At 42.1% G+C, this 16697-nt stretch overlaps 1 protein-coding gene across 1 annotated transcript in view; it reads left to right on the plus strand.

Annotated features, from left to right (window-relative positions):
- The window catches only part of SNTB1 (syntrophin beta 1), a gene marked incomplete at its 5' end in the record, with an annotated part of 112923 nt that extends 102088 nt beyond the window's left edge, over positions 1 to 10835 (plus strand). Inside the window, 3 exons of the mRNA XM_080340204.1 lie at positions 6485 to 6681; positions 9112 to 9302; positions 10674 to 10835. Of these exons, the coding sequence (XP_080196330.1) occupies positions 6485 to 6681; positions 9112 to 9302; positions 10674 to 10766 (481 nt within the window). The 3' untranslated portion in view covers positions 10767 to 10835. The remainder of the gene's footprint in view (positions 1 to 6484; positions 6682 to 9111; positions 9303 to 10673) is intronic.
- Positions 10836 to 16697: the final 5862 nt, after the last annotated feature.

Consider the following 16697-nt stretch of genomic DNA (forward strand, 5'->3'; position numbering starts at 1 on the left):
GGTTCTTCTTCAATGGGCTGCTGTGCTCAGCTCAACTCCTCGCTTCTCCACCATTTAAAGTTCTGGTGGAGGCAGATGGCCAGAAATGCACCAGAAGGGTTATGGACATGGTGATTTGGCCCAGATCCAGAGGCAGGAGTGTTGAAAAAAGCCAAGCTCTTGAGGTCCTGGCATTTCTATCTCAGTGTGAAGACCTGAGGGCTTGGCAGGAGCACTCAGATTTCCAGTCACGCCTTCAGGCTGTAAAACATGAAATAGTTGCCCTGAATCAGATGTGCTAGTGTGGCAGTTCTGCCCCACCAGTCTGGGACTGTTGAGGGCTTGCACATGTCATGGAGATACTTAATTTCAGCACAGCTTGTGTCCCTGTTCCAGAAAAAATTACTGGCTTTTCTAGCTTAAAATTGTGAGCTTGGAAGACATGTTCTTGAATCTAGGTTGGAAGTAACCATCTGTATTATTTTGAAAGTAACTATCAACACTAATTCAGAGAGAGCTTTCCCATGGTTGTCTTTATACAGTAGGAACCTTCTGTGCTTCTTGATGTGAATCTTAATCACATTTCTCTGCCAGTGTGGTCAAAGGGCTTGAGAAAGAGCTGCTGTTCTATTGTTTTGGCCTTGCTACAGGCCTCTATTATACCATTTCCAATGAGTTCTCATTCAGACGGGCTGTTAGCACATGGCCAAAAGCAGTGACTCTTTTACTGCACTTTCATTAGTTAATTTTTGTGCTTGGTCTCCTAGTTGTCTCCTCAAATGAACTGAGATTTTGCTGCTAAATCACTATATTGTAAAAAAAAATAAAATTGCACTCAGAGAATTACACTGGTGGTTGCTTTGTCCCAATCTACCTACCCATGATGGAGCTTTCTGACTTCCTGGGAAGCTGGCATCTGACTTACCCTGTGTTACCATAACATGAGGAAAGAGCCCCAAGTTTGCAGCCTGTTGCATGTTGTGGCAGTGAAGATTCACAATTCTGAGTGAAATTCCCAACAAAAACTGGGTAAGGTGTTGAAGCTGGAGGCTGGGTCCTGGTATGTCACTAAGCCTTAGAGTTTGTGGATAGTGAGCTCCCCAGCAGGAGCTGGTGCATCTCCTCCCCATAGCTTTGGGGTGTCATTGTACATGGACCTAAGTCCTCCACCTTATAGGGACTGGAAATCCTGCAGCACATCCCACCCTTCTGGCCCACATCTTGTCATGTGTCAAAACAGCCCTTTGGTGGGCATCACCAGCCCCCATCATCAGTGATCGCCGATTTTCCAGATAAAATAATCTAAGCCCTCATATTGAAGGACATTGGTGCTTTGATACTTTTTCTCAGGAGTTAGATTTGATAGCAGACTGGCTTGCCAGGAAGCATCTGGGCAATGTGGTGAAATTGCTTGAATCTACATGTTATGTTATTGAGAGGGGAAAATAAAGTCATCTTGGGTTAGAGGCAAGTATTGCATGTTGGGCAGATGTAGTAATCATACCAAACTACAGAATGTTAGTAAGGCCTCAGGTGATACATAACCTTCATGTGAGTCATTGCACTTCCAAAAAGATGCCAGTTAACTGTAGAAGATCTAGAAGAAAGCAATGCAAATGTGAGACCTAGAAAACATGATCAGCAGAGGATTACTCCATAAGCCTTAGTTGTTTAATCTAGAGAAGTCCATGGAAAACATGTTAAAAATTTTCAAGTATGAAGATGGGACATGAGGAGGACAGGAGAGCATGTTCTCCACGTCCTTGCTGGATACAACAGGACATAGTTGGCTGCACTTGTGGCAGGGGAGGTTCTGGGAGGATCCTGGGAAAAACTTGGTGAGTTGGTGAGGTACTGGATTAGATTCTCTAGGGAAGGTGTCTGATCCTCATCTCTGGGGACTCTGAAGGACAGGTGACACTCAGGAGTGTGTCAGCACAATTAGCCCTGCCCTGGGCAGGGAGATGAGCCAGGTGACCTCCTGAGAACCGTTCCAGACCCATCTCTGTGATTTCTTACTAGTGTCACTGTGAATTCAACACTCAGGTAAAAAGAGAGCAGATACACCAAGCCTGACATTCAGAACGGAGTCGCAATCTGATAAATACGTATAAACACATGAATCCCCAAGGTGAGCAGATTACATAAATTGACAGATTCCCTAAATCATTACACCTACTGTTTTGGATTATTTTTGATGAAAACCCTGCAGGATTCTGCTTTTATCATCTGTCACACTGAGTACAGTTATACCAAAAAATTACACGGGGTTTGCTGTTGGTATTGACTGCTGTGTTCATGCTCAGTCAGTGATTACCCTCCTCGTGATGGTTTTTTTTAATCCCCTCTGTGCATCGATCAGTGCAATTTAGAACTTTTCACCTGGAAAGTTTGCAGACCACATGTTGTAATCTTGACTGCTCCCATCTTTCAGATTTTTATGAGTCCTTGGGAAAACATTTTTGCTTAGCTAATGCATATTTGAAAAGCTGCTGAAACTGGAAAACCTCAGTGCCAGATACTGTACAGACTCATGCTTAATCTACCCAAGACATAATGAGCAGAGAAAATTGGAAAGTGGTAGAAGGATTACAACCTTCTTATAGTATTCTAACAGCAGAATTTCAACATGCCCTGTTTGTTGATAAGTTTGCCTTTAACCTATAGATGCTATTAGCACCTCAACATATTTTCCAGTCGATCTTTCCCAGCTTTGTGCCGAATATAAGTAATGGCTCAAATAAAACTGAGATCAAGAGATGTAAGTTGTTCTTTTAAACCTCTGCACTGGGAGGCACGGCAGCTGGCTCGTAGCCCTGACTCCAAGGACCTTTTTGTCATAATCTGTTTCAGTGTTTCCTTATGCCTGAATAATAGTGCCTCCCTCTAGCATGGGAATAGGGCTTAAGTAATTACATCTTTAATGTTTGCAATCAAAATGCATTATTTATTGTAGCCAGATATGAGGTGGAAAAAAAACCCAAACAACAGCCTATCTTGGACTCTGATTAAAGATCAAGTAAGTAGCTTTTTCGCGAAGCTGAGCTCTGTAACCAGAAAGTATTAAAGCAGTGTGATAGTTAATGCCATGGAAAGTTGGAGAAGGCATTTGAACAAATGGAGAGAAGGACAGGTGGGTAGCACAGGGGTCCCTGAGCACCCCAGGAGAGGTGTATGAGGTGATGTGCATGTTCTCTGCTCGTCTTCCTGGGGCAGCAAGGGTGGTCTTGGCTCCCTCCATGTGGAGCTCAGATGAATGAGGGCCTGTGTGTGGGTTCCAAAGAGTACAGCCATTCCAGAGCAGGTTTCAAATGTTAATTCAGGGGTAAGGAGCAGCTTCGACATAAGAAAGGTCAGATGATCGTGGCTTTCTACTGGGCAGAGCCACATGACTGTTGATACACTTGTATCACAGCCTCTTCTGAGATAAATCTCAAATGAACAGCTGGACATTTGCTTTGAATGTCAATGCTGGTTTTGCTGTCCTTTTTGAAGGGACCGTTAGATTTTGCTGTTGTAGCAAATAATTGAAACCCTTTTCATAGCATTAGGATGAGAAACAGGTCCCAGTGAGTCTCATCTGGCACCAGCACTTCACGTTGGACCGTACCCAGCTTGATATCACGTTGGCAAGGAATAACACCAAAAAGGTCCTCAAACCATCAAGAGACAAGGGAGAAATTAGAGAAGATCAGCAGTGTCTCCCTGGGGCATGCCAAGAGTTGTGTTTCACAGCCACTACCTGCTCTCTATGCTCTGTGCAAACTGCCTGGATCATGACCGACCTCCTCCTGCCCTCTTGCGGCTCTGGCTGCTCCAGGGAAGAATCCTCGGGCTCCTGAGCACTCCCAGACATCTCAGCAATCTCCACAGAGCCCAGTAACCTTCAGGGACTGTGGGTGAATATTACCAGAGGTCTAGGGGGCATTTTTGGCTCTGGAGTGCAGCATACACCACATACACACCCAGGCAGAGTGACAGGAGGTGGCGGTGAGGGGAAGCCGCCTGTGAAGTTTCTAAGACTATTCTTTTGCCTTTTAAGGTGTTTTTGTGGTCTTTAGGTTAAACCATATTTTATGTAAATGAAATAGTTTGTGTGAATGCAACTTTATTAAAGCTTAGGAATCCTTTGACTTGTACCCAAATACATCAGTGCTGACAGCTGGTACTTAAACACTGTCAAGTGCTCCCCTGTGTATTTGTCTAGTTTATGTTTAGCTGCATGATTTTCCAAAGCATGGTCTGGAGTTGTATTTTTAAGTAGGATTTTTACATAGTGAAACTCAGTTTTCAATGATGAGGGTATAATGTGAATAATAAGGCAAGCAAGAAACAATATTCATGTTGGATGTATCCACATACTTTAATTTGTAAAATACATCTTCATTCTGTCCATATGCTGAAAAACCTAAAATGCCGGTGCTATTGAGAAAGTGTGAAGATGTAGAGTGAGGTGGATTTGATGGGAAATACAACATTGGAAACGTCTGTCTGTCATGTATTCAGTATCATAAGTTGTAGAAAATGTTTTTTAGCACAGCTGATGAGCACTGTTTAAAAGAGAAGGGATGACCCAAGGAGAAGATGGGATAGTCCTGTTTTAATTACAAACTTGATGTGATTTTCCAGGCTGCTTTCCTGCAGGCCCCCTGGTAGCAGAAGGCAGCGTCAGAGCGATGTCCCTGCCTGTGCCTGGGTGACCTGCTGGGGACAGGCAGCAGCAGGAATCACCAGGATTTCAGTTCCTGGTCTCCTGCCTTAATGGTCAAGATGCAGCTTCCCCTCACAGTTTGCACCTTCTTGCACCAAATGAAAGTGAATAAAAGTTTTTGGCCTGTTTGTTTGCCACTGATTCCTCAGCTGCAAAATCTGCCCAGGGTGCAGTTAGGAGGCCTCGAGTATCAAAGATGAGCAGGGCATTAGCACAGCCCTTCTGAAGGCCAAAAAGCTTTTGCGGAGCGTGGTGGTGCCTCTCTGGAAAAAGCTTTCCTGCCCAGACACAGGGCAGGGCAGCTCTGCCCGGGATACCCTGCCCCTTGCCTCCTGGGACCATCGAATCAAGGCTGATGCTCCAAATCCAAAGGAACCTGAGCGTGAATGAATCTTGCAAACCGTCTAGAGGGGTATGAAAGAGGAGTGCGTCTATTTGGCACAATATACATCCCAAATGTCAGCACGAACTGCTAGGAGATTTGGGAAATATAGAAATTTAAATTTATATAGTCCCAAAATTGCATTCGGCCCTTTGAAGGCAACCACAAGGCTGATGTGGCCCCTGGTGAAAATGAGTTTGACACCCCTGCCCTATGGTTAGTATTTCAATAACTGAAAAGCTAAAGTTGGGCTTTTTCTTCCCTTTCTGCCTTTCTTTCTTTTTTCCAATTAAAACATCTCTGTTTGATGGCATACTTCTACAGTGCCACCTAACAGGCAACTGTTCTTCCAGATGCAACACAATAGTTTGAGGCTGAATTAGCATTCAGTAGATTATTAGTATAATCTAATGTTTTATCCTTCAGCACAAGCATTCTACTACCATACTACATACCTTATAGTCTCATATGAAGTATATGGTTTGCCCATAGAAAGGGAAACAGGAGACACAAGACAGAAATAAGTTTTTCTGAAGAATTTCTCTGGTTTCATTTTGTGACGCTCCCTGGGTGTCAAAAACTGATGAACTCCTCTGGATGATTCTTTTCAGCTGAATCAGTGCCATGTACCTGAGTGAATTCTGTATTCAGTGTCCACACTTCTGCAGGAAAAAAACAAACCAAACAAAACCAAAAGGACAGCCTTAAAGAAGAACTAAATATTATGAGGTGTTGATTTTCTTACTCAAAAATATTCCCTGTGATTAGTGTTTGCCCAGATGAAAAGAGCTTTTCTGGTCACAGGAGGTCAGCTGTTGATGCCAGGCAAACATATAATTGCAGTAAAAAGGGAGAGAATTTCAGATTTCAAATAGCTGCAGCATTTTGCATTTTACAGGTTCCTTATGGGAAAAATATGCACAAAACAGTACTCTGGCATCTGCATATTTTACAGAACTTCTTGCTTTATCTGCCTGCATTTGTTTTTGTTTGCCTGTGGGTGTTTAAGCTTTATGATAACTGCAGCCTGACAGTGAGAGTCAGATTCAGCTGCCTCATCTGAGCGAGCACTTGTATCTATGGACCCAATCCGGTCATCACAGACCAGTCAGTGATTTCTGTCAGTTCCTCATGCGCAGGGATGTTTTCTACAATCCATTAGGAGTCTTTGGGATGTCCCCATCATCAACGTCCTGTATGGCTGCTTCTGTACTCACTGCCTTGGACCTTCATTCTCCTGAGTGTCACTAGGAGTCACTTTAGGTGCAAATACAGAAGAGATGCAAGTTTGCGTGCTCCCAACTCTGTGTGTTTAGGAACATACGGAGCAGAGCTGTGCTCAGGTAGGGATTTGGCACAGTGCGTTGTGTCAGCATTGCAATCCACTGAAGCATTTTCAAATCCACCTGCAGGTTGGTCCATTCTGGCCCAGGAAAAGGCTCACCGCAGTCTGGGATGGATTTGTCTTTCGCAACCCGTACCGGTACAAGGCAAGGGATCGAAACTCATCTGTTCAGGACGGAGACCAGCCGAGACCTCTCACTGTGGACGAGGAGCATAGTGCAGGGCTGCCACAATTCTGCGGAGCTCATCACGGAAATCACCACATGTGAGTAACGCTGTGTCTCCACATGTTGGGACACTCATGGGTAGCTCAGACTCCTTCTGCTAGAGGTGATTAATTTAAAAAAATGTGCATATTTAGGCTTCTGTGTGTTTAAAATATCATCCCCTTGGTTTCTGAGCCAGTCACAGGTGGTGTGGTACCTGTGTGTTACACAGTCACTATTAGTTTGACTTCTGGTCTTGTTTTGGCATGTTGTTTCAGACACAAGTCAGCCATGCAGGGCTGCGTGTCATGGAGGCGTGATCAACAGAGGTTTGTCCAGAAACCCACAGGGAGTTTTTCCTACAGAGGAAAGAGGCAGAGGAGGATCAGCACATTCACAAGTGCAGATTGGTCATTTATTCACCCAGCTCTGTATGCTTGAGAAGAGTGAAAACAAAACAAAACAAAACAATCCAAAGCTACATTTTGACAGCAAGTCATTTCCCTCTCTGAACATCAAAGTGTCATTTTCAGCACTTCTATACATGTGTTGTGGTTTAACCCGAGCTAGCAATACAACCACGATAGCCACTCACTCACCTCCCTCCTCACTCCCCCAAATAGGGGAGAGAGTCAAAAGGGAAGGGAGAAACTTGGATTGAGATAAACACAGTTTAATAAAATAACCAAATACTAATACACTACTAGTAAAGATATATATAAAATAGAAATAGAATACAAAATAAAAGATACTCAACTCAAGAACTCGGCCACACCAAGCAGCCAGTTCCAGGAAGCAGCCACCTGGTCCCAAATTGCAAAGAGAGAAAAAAGGAAAAAAGGCAAAAAGGCTCAGAGGCCTCTGCAAAACAGAAAAAGGCTGAAATAATGAAAATCCTAAACCAAACTCCCTCAGTTCCAACAAAAACAAAGAAGAATGTGTGTGAGAGAGAGAAAGCGCCCAAGAGTGAGAGAGACCAGAAGATCCTGATTCTCCTTAAATATGAAGCATGACGCTAATGGGATGGAATGCTATTACTGATCAGTCTGGGTGTCAGTCAAGCTCTGCCCCATCCATGCCCCCGTTCCTCGATGCCTCACACCTGTGGGCAGAGCACCCAGAACATCCTTGGCTCTCAGACCAGAGCAATTAAAAACATTGACTCTGTGCCGGGTGTTATCTCTTGTTCTCAAACTAAGTCCAAATAATGACCGTGCTAGCTATGAAAAAGGAAGGTTTCTAGCTGCATGAAGAAAATGGACTCATTTTCAGTCAAACCAGCACAACATGCAAAATCAGCTGCAATCAGAGTAATCAGCTGCAGATGCTCTGAAGCGACACTCAATTTGGCCAGGGAGCTGCTAGCCTGGGGTGGATCTGGGCCTGTGAGGCTGCACCCCTCTCTTGAGAGCCCCCAGGATCTGGGAGTCCTTCCCCTGCTGGCTTACCAGTTGACAGGGCTGTCAAAGCTGAACATTATCTCCACTTTTAGCCTAAAAACGTGAGAGCAAGGGCCAAAGTACGAATATCCTCCATGACAAAGGGTAGCTCCAATTTTGTGAGGCTGTTGGGTACAGCCACATGCTGCTGAGCATGGGGACACCTGCCTGACGGCTGCCAGGCCCTGGGCTGCCTTGTGAAGACCTCTGATGTGGAAACCAACCAGGGGGCTGAGTGGGAACCATCAGGAGACCATGTTCATCTCCTCAGCCCAGGGATGTGGATGCCTGGCTTTTCAAAACAAGGAGGGCATCAGCTCCTTCCTTTATGGTGGTGCTTCTGGGTTAACCTCTCAGCAGAATGGTTCACAGGAAAGTGGTGGAAAAGAGAATTCAGAATGTGAACACCTAAACTTTCAGTTTTTAAAATTTGGATCATGGCCTATGTTTCTGAGCTGAGGGGAAGATGCAGACTTTCTGCTGCAGTAGCTGTTATATACAGTTATCTGGGCCCTTTTTCAATTACCATGATATTCATGAGGACCCAAGAGTATCTTTGTCTTTGTCAAAATACTTTAGGGAAACCCTTTACAGCTTCTAATTTTGGTGTGTATTGCGTGCCGTGTTTATTGATTTTGGCTATGTTTGTTAGATGTAAGAAGAGTAGCTGTGATTTGGTCAAGGTTTGGCCTAAGCCTTCTTAAACATCAGTAGAACGTTTTTGTGTCAGCACGTAGATGTACACTGCAACATGAAAAACGCAGTGAATAACTGAAAGGACTGACATCAGTTTTGTTACTGCCAAGCACAACTTTAGTCTGTGTGTTTACACCATAACTAAGAAACCTTGTCTGGACCTTGCATAACAGTGATTTCTGTTGCCTTTCCAAATCTGCAGGTTTACAGTAAAGAACATGATTTGCCCAGTTTTGGGATAGGTTGATTTCCACAAGGTACTGTTGAAACAAAATGTGAATGCAGATACCTGCAGGCAAATGGAATCTGTTGCTTTTAAGAACGTTACAGACTAAATTATCTTTCCTTCTTCAGCTTGCACGTATAAAAGCCAGGAGTGTCGTTTGACCATCCATTACGAACATGGATTCTCTCTTACAACTGAACCGCAAGATGGTGCCTTCTCTAAGACAATTGCACAATATCCTTATGAAAAACTGAAAATGTCCTCAGACGATGGGATAAGGATGCTTTATCTAGACTTTGGAGGAAAGGATGGAGAAATTGTAAGTACTGCATTTAGCAGGGTGATGTACGTTACCATCTCTTCAGGAGTCCTTCATCCTGTGGGGAGTGGAGAAGCACTAAGGGAAATTCAATTAGATGACCATTGTAGGTCCTTTCCAACTGAAATATTCCATTTTCTATTCTATTCTACTCTGTTCACAGCTGGGCGGTACCAGGTTCCAGTACCAGTATTTAGACACTGTGCTTTCTAGTACAGCATGACTATCTAGCTTTATAATAAGATAAGCTAAAAAGAGAGATAAAATGATAAAACCACACAGAGGGACAAAGGTTAACTTATATTTAAAAACAAATTGTTCGCTGCATAGCCAGAATTTAGAATTATTATACATATCCGTCTCACTTTTTAAATGATTGTGAGTAGAAGAACTTAAGAATAAGATATTATTAATTCAAACATGCACATAGGGACTTCATGTTATGATGACAAGCTGTTTCAGACATTTCTGAACATCTAGTTGTTGAAATAAGTTGAAGACTACAGATGTAGCGCAAACTGTCTGCTTAGGCCTTTAAGGCGGCTGTCACAATGCCTAAAAATAAGGTGCTTATTCCTATGAGCAGTTTAGATACCATAAATTATGCATGTAAACATGGTCTTTCCTGCCAAATTTTTTCAGCAGTGCCTGAGCACAGTGGGGCTTAATTCTTCACATCACCTTTGATAACATGTATTCTGTGAACTGCTTATTGTCAGGCTTCAGAAGTGAATTTGTTACTAGCTCTCAGTAAAGCTGATGCATGACTGGTGGAAGGGGAAAATCAGGTTTATTTTGAGGTGAACCTAGCACTGAAGCTGCTGTCTGCACTGACAAGCCTGTCATGCTTCGTAAGCGTGTGGTGAGGTCATCTGAACCATAACTATGGAAAACAAAGTCCCCGTTCAGTCTCCCTGATGGATGTGTGAGCAGAGGGAGGATCAGCATCAGCTGCAGGTGCAGTATCCCGGCTTCAGCTGCAACCAACAGCAGCTGCAGTGGGTGTGGGACACAGCTGTCCCACCACGGTCCCTGGGCAGAAACAGAGCCTGAAAGGATGGAGAGCTGGAACCCGTTGGAAGCCTGCTTGCAGCATCTGACTCTGTTTGCTGCTGCTCACCCAGGTGGATGCAAGGCCAGAGGCACCAGGATCTCATCTGGTCTCAAGATGCTTATTATTTACTTTTAGTAAGCTAAATATTTGCAGCTGTATGCAAAGAAGAAACAATATGTTGTAATAAAGGGTTGTTATTAATAGAAGTCTGTTGAAAATACCAGGCAGCCATTAATCAAGTACTCTGTAAATGATTGCTTATTTGAGCTGCAATCTAATCTAATCATCCTCAACTTGATTTCCTTCTGTACTTTCAGCAACTGGACCTTCATTCCTGTCCAAAACCAATTGTGTTCATCATTCATTCCTTCCTGTCGGCAAAGATTACGAGACTTGGCTTGGTGGCATAAGCAGAATACATCTGACAGAGCGACCATGCTAATCTGAAGTAGAGTCAACAGCAACAACCCGTACCAGCCAGCAGCACACACCAGCTTGGGGTTCAGGACTGAGCCTTGGTCATTTCTGCAGTCTTCTAAGGCCCAAGTTTCATTTTGATCAGCTAAAGAGGTGGCATGGCAAGGAAACAGTGGATTTCTTTGTAAATAATGGGATTTTAAAATCCCATGTCAGACAGTAAAAGCGTGTAGCACCGTATGTGTAAATGTTTCAGAATCATAAATTGTGCCTATTTCAATGTAATCGTTTATATAGAGTAAGTAAAGGGCTAAGCAGACAAGAGTGGGTGTTGATTGTGATGCCAGCTCAAGCTTGGTTGAGTAGTTCTCCAAACAAGATTGTCCCACCACCCAAAAGTAAAATATATTTTTCTGTGCTAACCTGTGTACCATTTACAGAAGATTTTTCTTTTGGGGCACCATCAGAACCTGTTGCTTCAATACCCAGCAGAGCAGGCAAATGTGCACGTTTGAGGAGGATGCTCTAAAGCAATACAGAGGTGGTCAGTGAACAGCTGGAGGGTCCCTGCTGGGGGGCACCTTCAAATTAAATGGTATATGACACCTTGTGTACATTCCTAGTGATGGACCTAATGCAACAGCGATGTATTGAGAGCCCGGTGCCAGTGGGGCACAGGTAGAAACGTCCTCAAGTTGCCTGAATCCATGTTGAAGCATGACTTAAGGTTCTGCCAGCACATTTCCACAGAGTTTTCCAACAGAAAGCCGTGCTGAGCCTCCTGTCCTCTTACCCCAACTGTGTCATCCCCTCAGCTCTGCTGAGACTGGTTATGTGATCTGGATAGAACAACAAATGTGAGGAAGGAAGGTTTGAGTTTTCTAGATTAGATCAGAAAGGTTATTCAAGCAGCTCCACAATGGTGAGGAAATGCACCGGGCAGGAACACGAGCTGCACTGCCAGAAAAGCCTTAATATGGAGGGAACAGCTCCTAGGAGCATAACTTGGCAAGTCTGTATTTATTCCTTGCTGGTGAAACTGAAGACATTCACCTCTGTACCCATAACTTACTAGTTCCTGTTTTGCACCATAGCTTACTATTTTCAGTCAAAACATGTCAACCTCTGAGTGTCACCCTTGTTCTCAGTTCAGCTGAGCACCAAGCGGGTGGCAGGCAGGACCGGTGACCTTCATCTTCAGAGATCACACACACACCTTGCACCTCAACAGCTCAACTGGCTTAGTGTGGTTGGGTGGGAACAGAACGAAGCAAAACAGGGATGGCACCTACATTGCTCTTATTTTGTAAACAGAACTTCTTCATATAGGGGTTGATTTTTGTTTGCTTTTAGAGTTTCGCCCCAAATTTATACTTTGAAGGACAGGAATTGTACAGGAATTTAAATTTGAAGGTTGCAGAACTTTGCTTGACATACTGCACCACTTTTATTCTTGAGAAAGCCCACAAGTTTCAACTGAATGTCACTTGACTGGCAAAGAGGAAAATTAAAAACACAGTTTGGTTCCATGTTGGTTTTAAGTTAAATCTTGAGTGTTATGCATAAGTCATGCTGTTTATTCACAGTGCAGGAGTTAGTTTGTGGTGTTTTCCATGGATATCTTAATCATTGAAACTCATTAAAAAATTAAGATGATGGGCTGAATTCACAAAAATTGAAAATAATCATTGAAGAACAACAGCCAAATCCAGCATCTCCCACCAGTCACAAGCAAGTTTGGGAGGGGATTCACCCATCTCTGAACTTGGGTTTTACTGTCATGGTACTTGCACTTAAAAATTAATTCCATTTGTAAATTCACACGTGACATAACTTACCAATAGTTTCCAAATGGACATTTCTCATTTAGCAACCACTGCCATTCACATAACTTTCTTTGGCAGTTGTCTGGGTCTCCTTTGGCTTGGAAGCTTCTAGGAGAGCGTCTTCTGAGAAGCGAGAGCAGTCAGTACATGGGGGGACGGGGTCTTTTATATATGAACTCACATCACGTCACAAAGTACAACTTTGTGTGAGGTTTCTAAAAAGCGATTCAGGACACTTTTATTGCTGTTCCAAAGCGTAACTTAAAAATCTGGATGCAGGCTCCTACGAAAGTTCCGGAGGTTAAAGTGGAAACTTGTGTATTGTGGGGTAGGTTAAATACATAAGTAAACTGTACTGCACTATTTCCTTCTTCCTTTAACACTTACAAATCACTGGAATGTTATACTTAACGTGTATGTGCATTGTAAATATTACAAATTCCTATATCAGTGCCAACAATTAAATGACACAATATGTAATCTAAGGTGCTCAGTACTACATGAAGTATAAGTGAATAACAGTTTGCAAAGAAAATTCATATTATATATATATTTATAGAAAAAAATAATTACAGATGCTATTTCTTCATTTTCAGATTTCGGACTGATTCATATTTGGATGGGATAGACAAATGAAATATGGACCTACTCCACATTTATAAGAGTGTAGTGAATATTTATATTTTAGAGGAAAAGAATATATTTAATAAAGTCATTTATTGGATTTTCGTGAGGTGAGCTTACTTTGTACCCAAACAAGCTGTTTCAAAGGCTACACCTTGTTTTGGGCTGAGGACACTACATTTGAAATCTCATTCTATAGGAATTCAGTTACTTGAGCGAACTATTCATCATATTGATAGAACAACTTCTAAAAATTTGTAAACAACAAAACATATAGGAATGACCTGTCAACAGCGCATTGGTGCTTTCTCTCAAGGAAGCTCAGTGCTCGTGTGACAGTGGCGCTGTTGATGACAGGCTGAAAGCAAACTCACATAGCATGTTTCTTTTGCTGTTGGCATTTACTGAAAGGATGTTCTGGGCAGGTTCAGACTCACCTGCCGAAGGTACACAGTGCTTTCTGTGTTGCTTCTGTTTAACTGGGTAGTTAACAGAAGTTATTGAACAAAACAAACAACAAACACCCATCCCATTCCTGTCCCCCATCCTCAAAAAAAAAAAACAAGCAACAACCAACCAACCCCACCGACCACCAAAACCAACAGAACGGAAACTTCTCAAGCTTCTACGTTCAAGGAGTGAAGCCAACATGTGCTTTGCTTATTTGTTACGAACGGCTATGGAAAAAAGGATGTTTTTCTTCTCCTTTAATTCCTAACCTAGCAGCCCAAACAGAAAAGCTAACTGTAGAATTTTAAATCTCTGCTTTCAGTCTTACCTGAGTTATGGCAGGAAATCCTAAATCCCATGGAAATCCTAAAAAGGGTTATTCTAGAATTTTGCTCTTTTCACAAAATCCTGACTGTACATTCAACAGTCTGATCATAAAGTCTGTGTAGCAGCTTCACTGTTAGAAAGACTTGAATACATATTGGGGCATATATGTTACTAGAAGCATGATATAAGGTGTTTGTTAAAAAAGTAATAAAGGTGAACTGCTTGTGTTCAGGGCAGCACACTGATGTTCCCTAAGAGTCCTGCTCTTCAAGTAAAAGTAGCATCTCTCTTAAGGTATAATAATTTAAAAATCAGAACACAACTCTTTATGCGTGATCAAATAAATCACTACCACAAGCATCATTAGAATTGGTCTTTGCCAGTTAATGAAATGAGCTTTTTCTCTTTCTGCGGCAGGTAAGTATTCCTGCTTCCCACAGGCCCTGCAGCTCGCGCCGTCCAGCTCTTCCCCTTTGGCAGCACAGCTGGTTTCAAGCAGAGGTTGATCTGATTTCTGTCTGAGAAGAGATTTCTGTTTAAAAGTTAATTGGAGCTTCTTTGGTTTCAGTGGAAACCAAATCAGAGCCTCAAACAACACACCCCAGATTGTTATGCTATCATTGATTTGTAAGTTTATCTTATTTTTCATGAGTCAAACTGTCAGGTTTATAACTAGCTGTTTACTAGGGCTATTTACTATATATATATACACACAGTATTACTGTAGCGTATAGTGTATACATATATATACACACTATTACTATAAAGTAATTGGGAATTGTATTTTAAATTGAAACTTTTTAATTTGATGGTGACTTAAAGATTTCAAAGAGTAGATATTAATAATATACTAGCAAAATTTCAAGAAACTCTCAGTCTGCTTGATGTAAGTGAACACCAAGATTAACCAGGGCAAAAGCTTAATTTAATACCATGAGGGGAAAAGCATTAAACATTGAAGTAACTAAGATTAAAAACTCTTGCAAATGTATTGGCTGCTTTTTTCCACATAGGATTAGCTTTTCAGTTTGTTTCCTTCATCAGAATTTCTGTGCTTGTGTAAATAATTAGAGGCATTAGAAAACAACTTCCAAGGGAGAACTGGGGATCCTGTGAAGTTGGAAAAGCGTTTGTACCCAAGTTAAGTTCTGTGGTAGCCCAGTGATATTCATCATGCAATTGCTGTAATATTAAAGTAATCAAATCACTAAGTGATTGCAACTACATCAGTGTTATCTTACCCCAAACTTGTATAAGCACATTACATGGATTAGGGGTAGACCACAAATGTATATTGGTGAATATGACTAATATCCTGACTTGCAAAAGGAAAGTATGCAGAAGGCAGACTGGATTTCGGGTTCACCAGCCACAAAAAGAACATCATTTGAGGTTCAGAGGCAGAGAGTGACATTACAATCTATACCACATCAGTTACAACATGTTAGCTGAGCTATGGGAGCTCCTAGTGTGGGGTTTTGGAAGTACGGCCGATTAAGAATTTGGTTTAGCACTCTTAGGTCAAAACATTTTGCGTGCTTTTTTGTAGGTCAAGATCCTGCACAAAGACGATTATCACAGCTCAACTGGGATGGTGTTATTAAGCCAGGATAATAAACTAGCTATCACTTACCCTAAAAAACCCCAACATAATAACGAAGTGCAAATGAGACATGGGCAGCACTGTATTTAGTTCAGCACTGGCATTCATGCAAACAAACAATACATCAAAATGCTTATGCTTCCCTAACTGCTCTGCTGCTCATTACTTCCATGTTCTTTGAGTCTACGGAATTAATTAAAACAATAACCATTGGGCTCTATTTGCTCATCAAGTAAGATACACAGTATCTAAATCCAGGGCTCACTATGGACACCATGGAGCAGTAACAGAGGGATAAGAATGTATTTTTAAAAAGCACCTTTTTATAGAAGACCTTCTACAGATGCATGCAGATAGTTCTCCATTAAGAAGGCCAGTTAAAGAATATTAAGGCTTCTCTCTCTCTCTTTGGAAGTAGAGACTTCATTCAATATTGGATGTTAAGGAAGATTAATATCTTGATTAACATCTTTAACACATTGGAAGTTGAAGTGTTCATGTATTTTAAATTGTTTGGCTCTAAGAGCATTCACACAATTACATGAAGGGTTTCTACCTTGAATTCAAAGATATGCGAGATGTACACAGTAATAAATACATTGGAGCAATTTTGTGCATGCATGCATTAAATAATTATCTAATTACAGAATCACAGAATCGACTGGGTTGGAAAAGACCTGAGAGATCATCAAGTCCAACCCTTGGTCCAACTCCAGTCCATTTACTAGATCATGGCACTAAGTGCCATATCGAGTCTCAGTTTAAAAACCTCCAGAGATGGTGAGTCCACCAATACTGAGTTCCAATGCCTGACCACTCTCTACTCTGTAGAGCATTTCTTTCTAATATCCAGCCTAAATTTCCCCTGGCAGAGTTTAAGCCCATGCCCCCTTGTCCTATTGCTGACTGCCTGGGAGAAGAGATCAATCCCCACCTGGCTAGAACTTCCCTTCAGGTAGTTCTAGAGAGTGATGAGCTCACCTCTAAGCCTCCTCTACCTTCACAGTGTTTCTATTTCACTAAATCAGTAAAACCCTTTAAGCTATTAACCTGGACATTATGAATGGCATTTGGCAGACAAATGTAATCCTGCT

Source organism: Nesoenas mayeri (assembly GCF_963082525.1).
Source record: "Nesoenas mayeri genome assembly, chromosome: 2".
In the NCBI taxonomy this organism is placed as follows: domain Eukaryota; kingdom Metazoa; phylum Chordata; class Aves; order Columbiformes; family Columbidae; genus Nesoenas; species Nesoenas mayeri.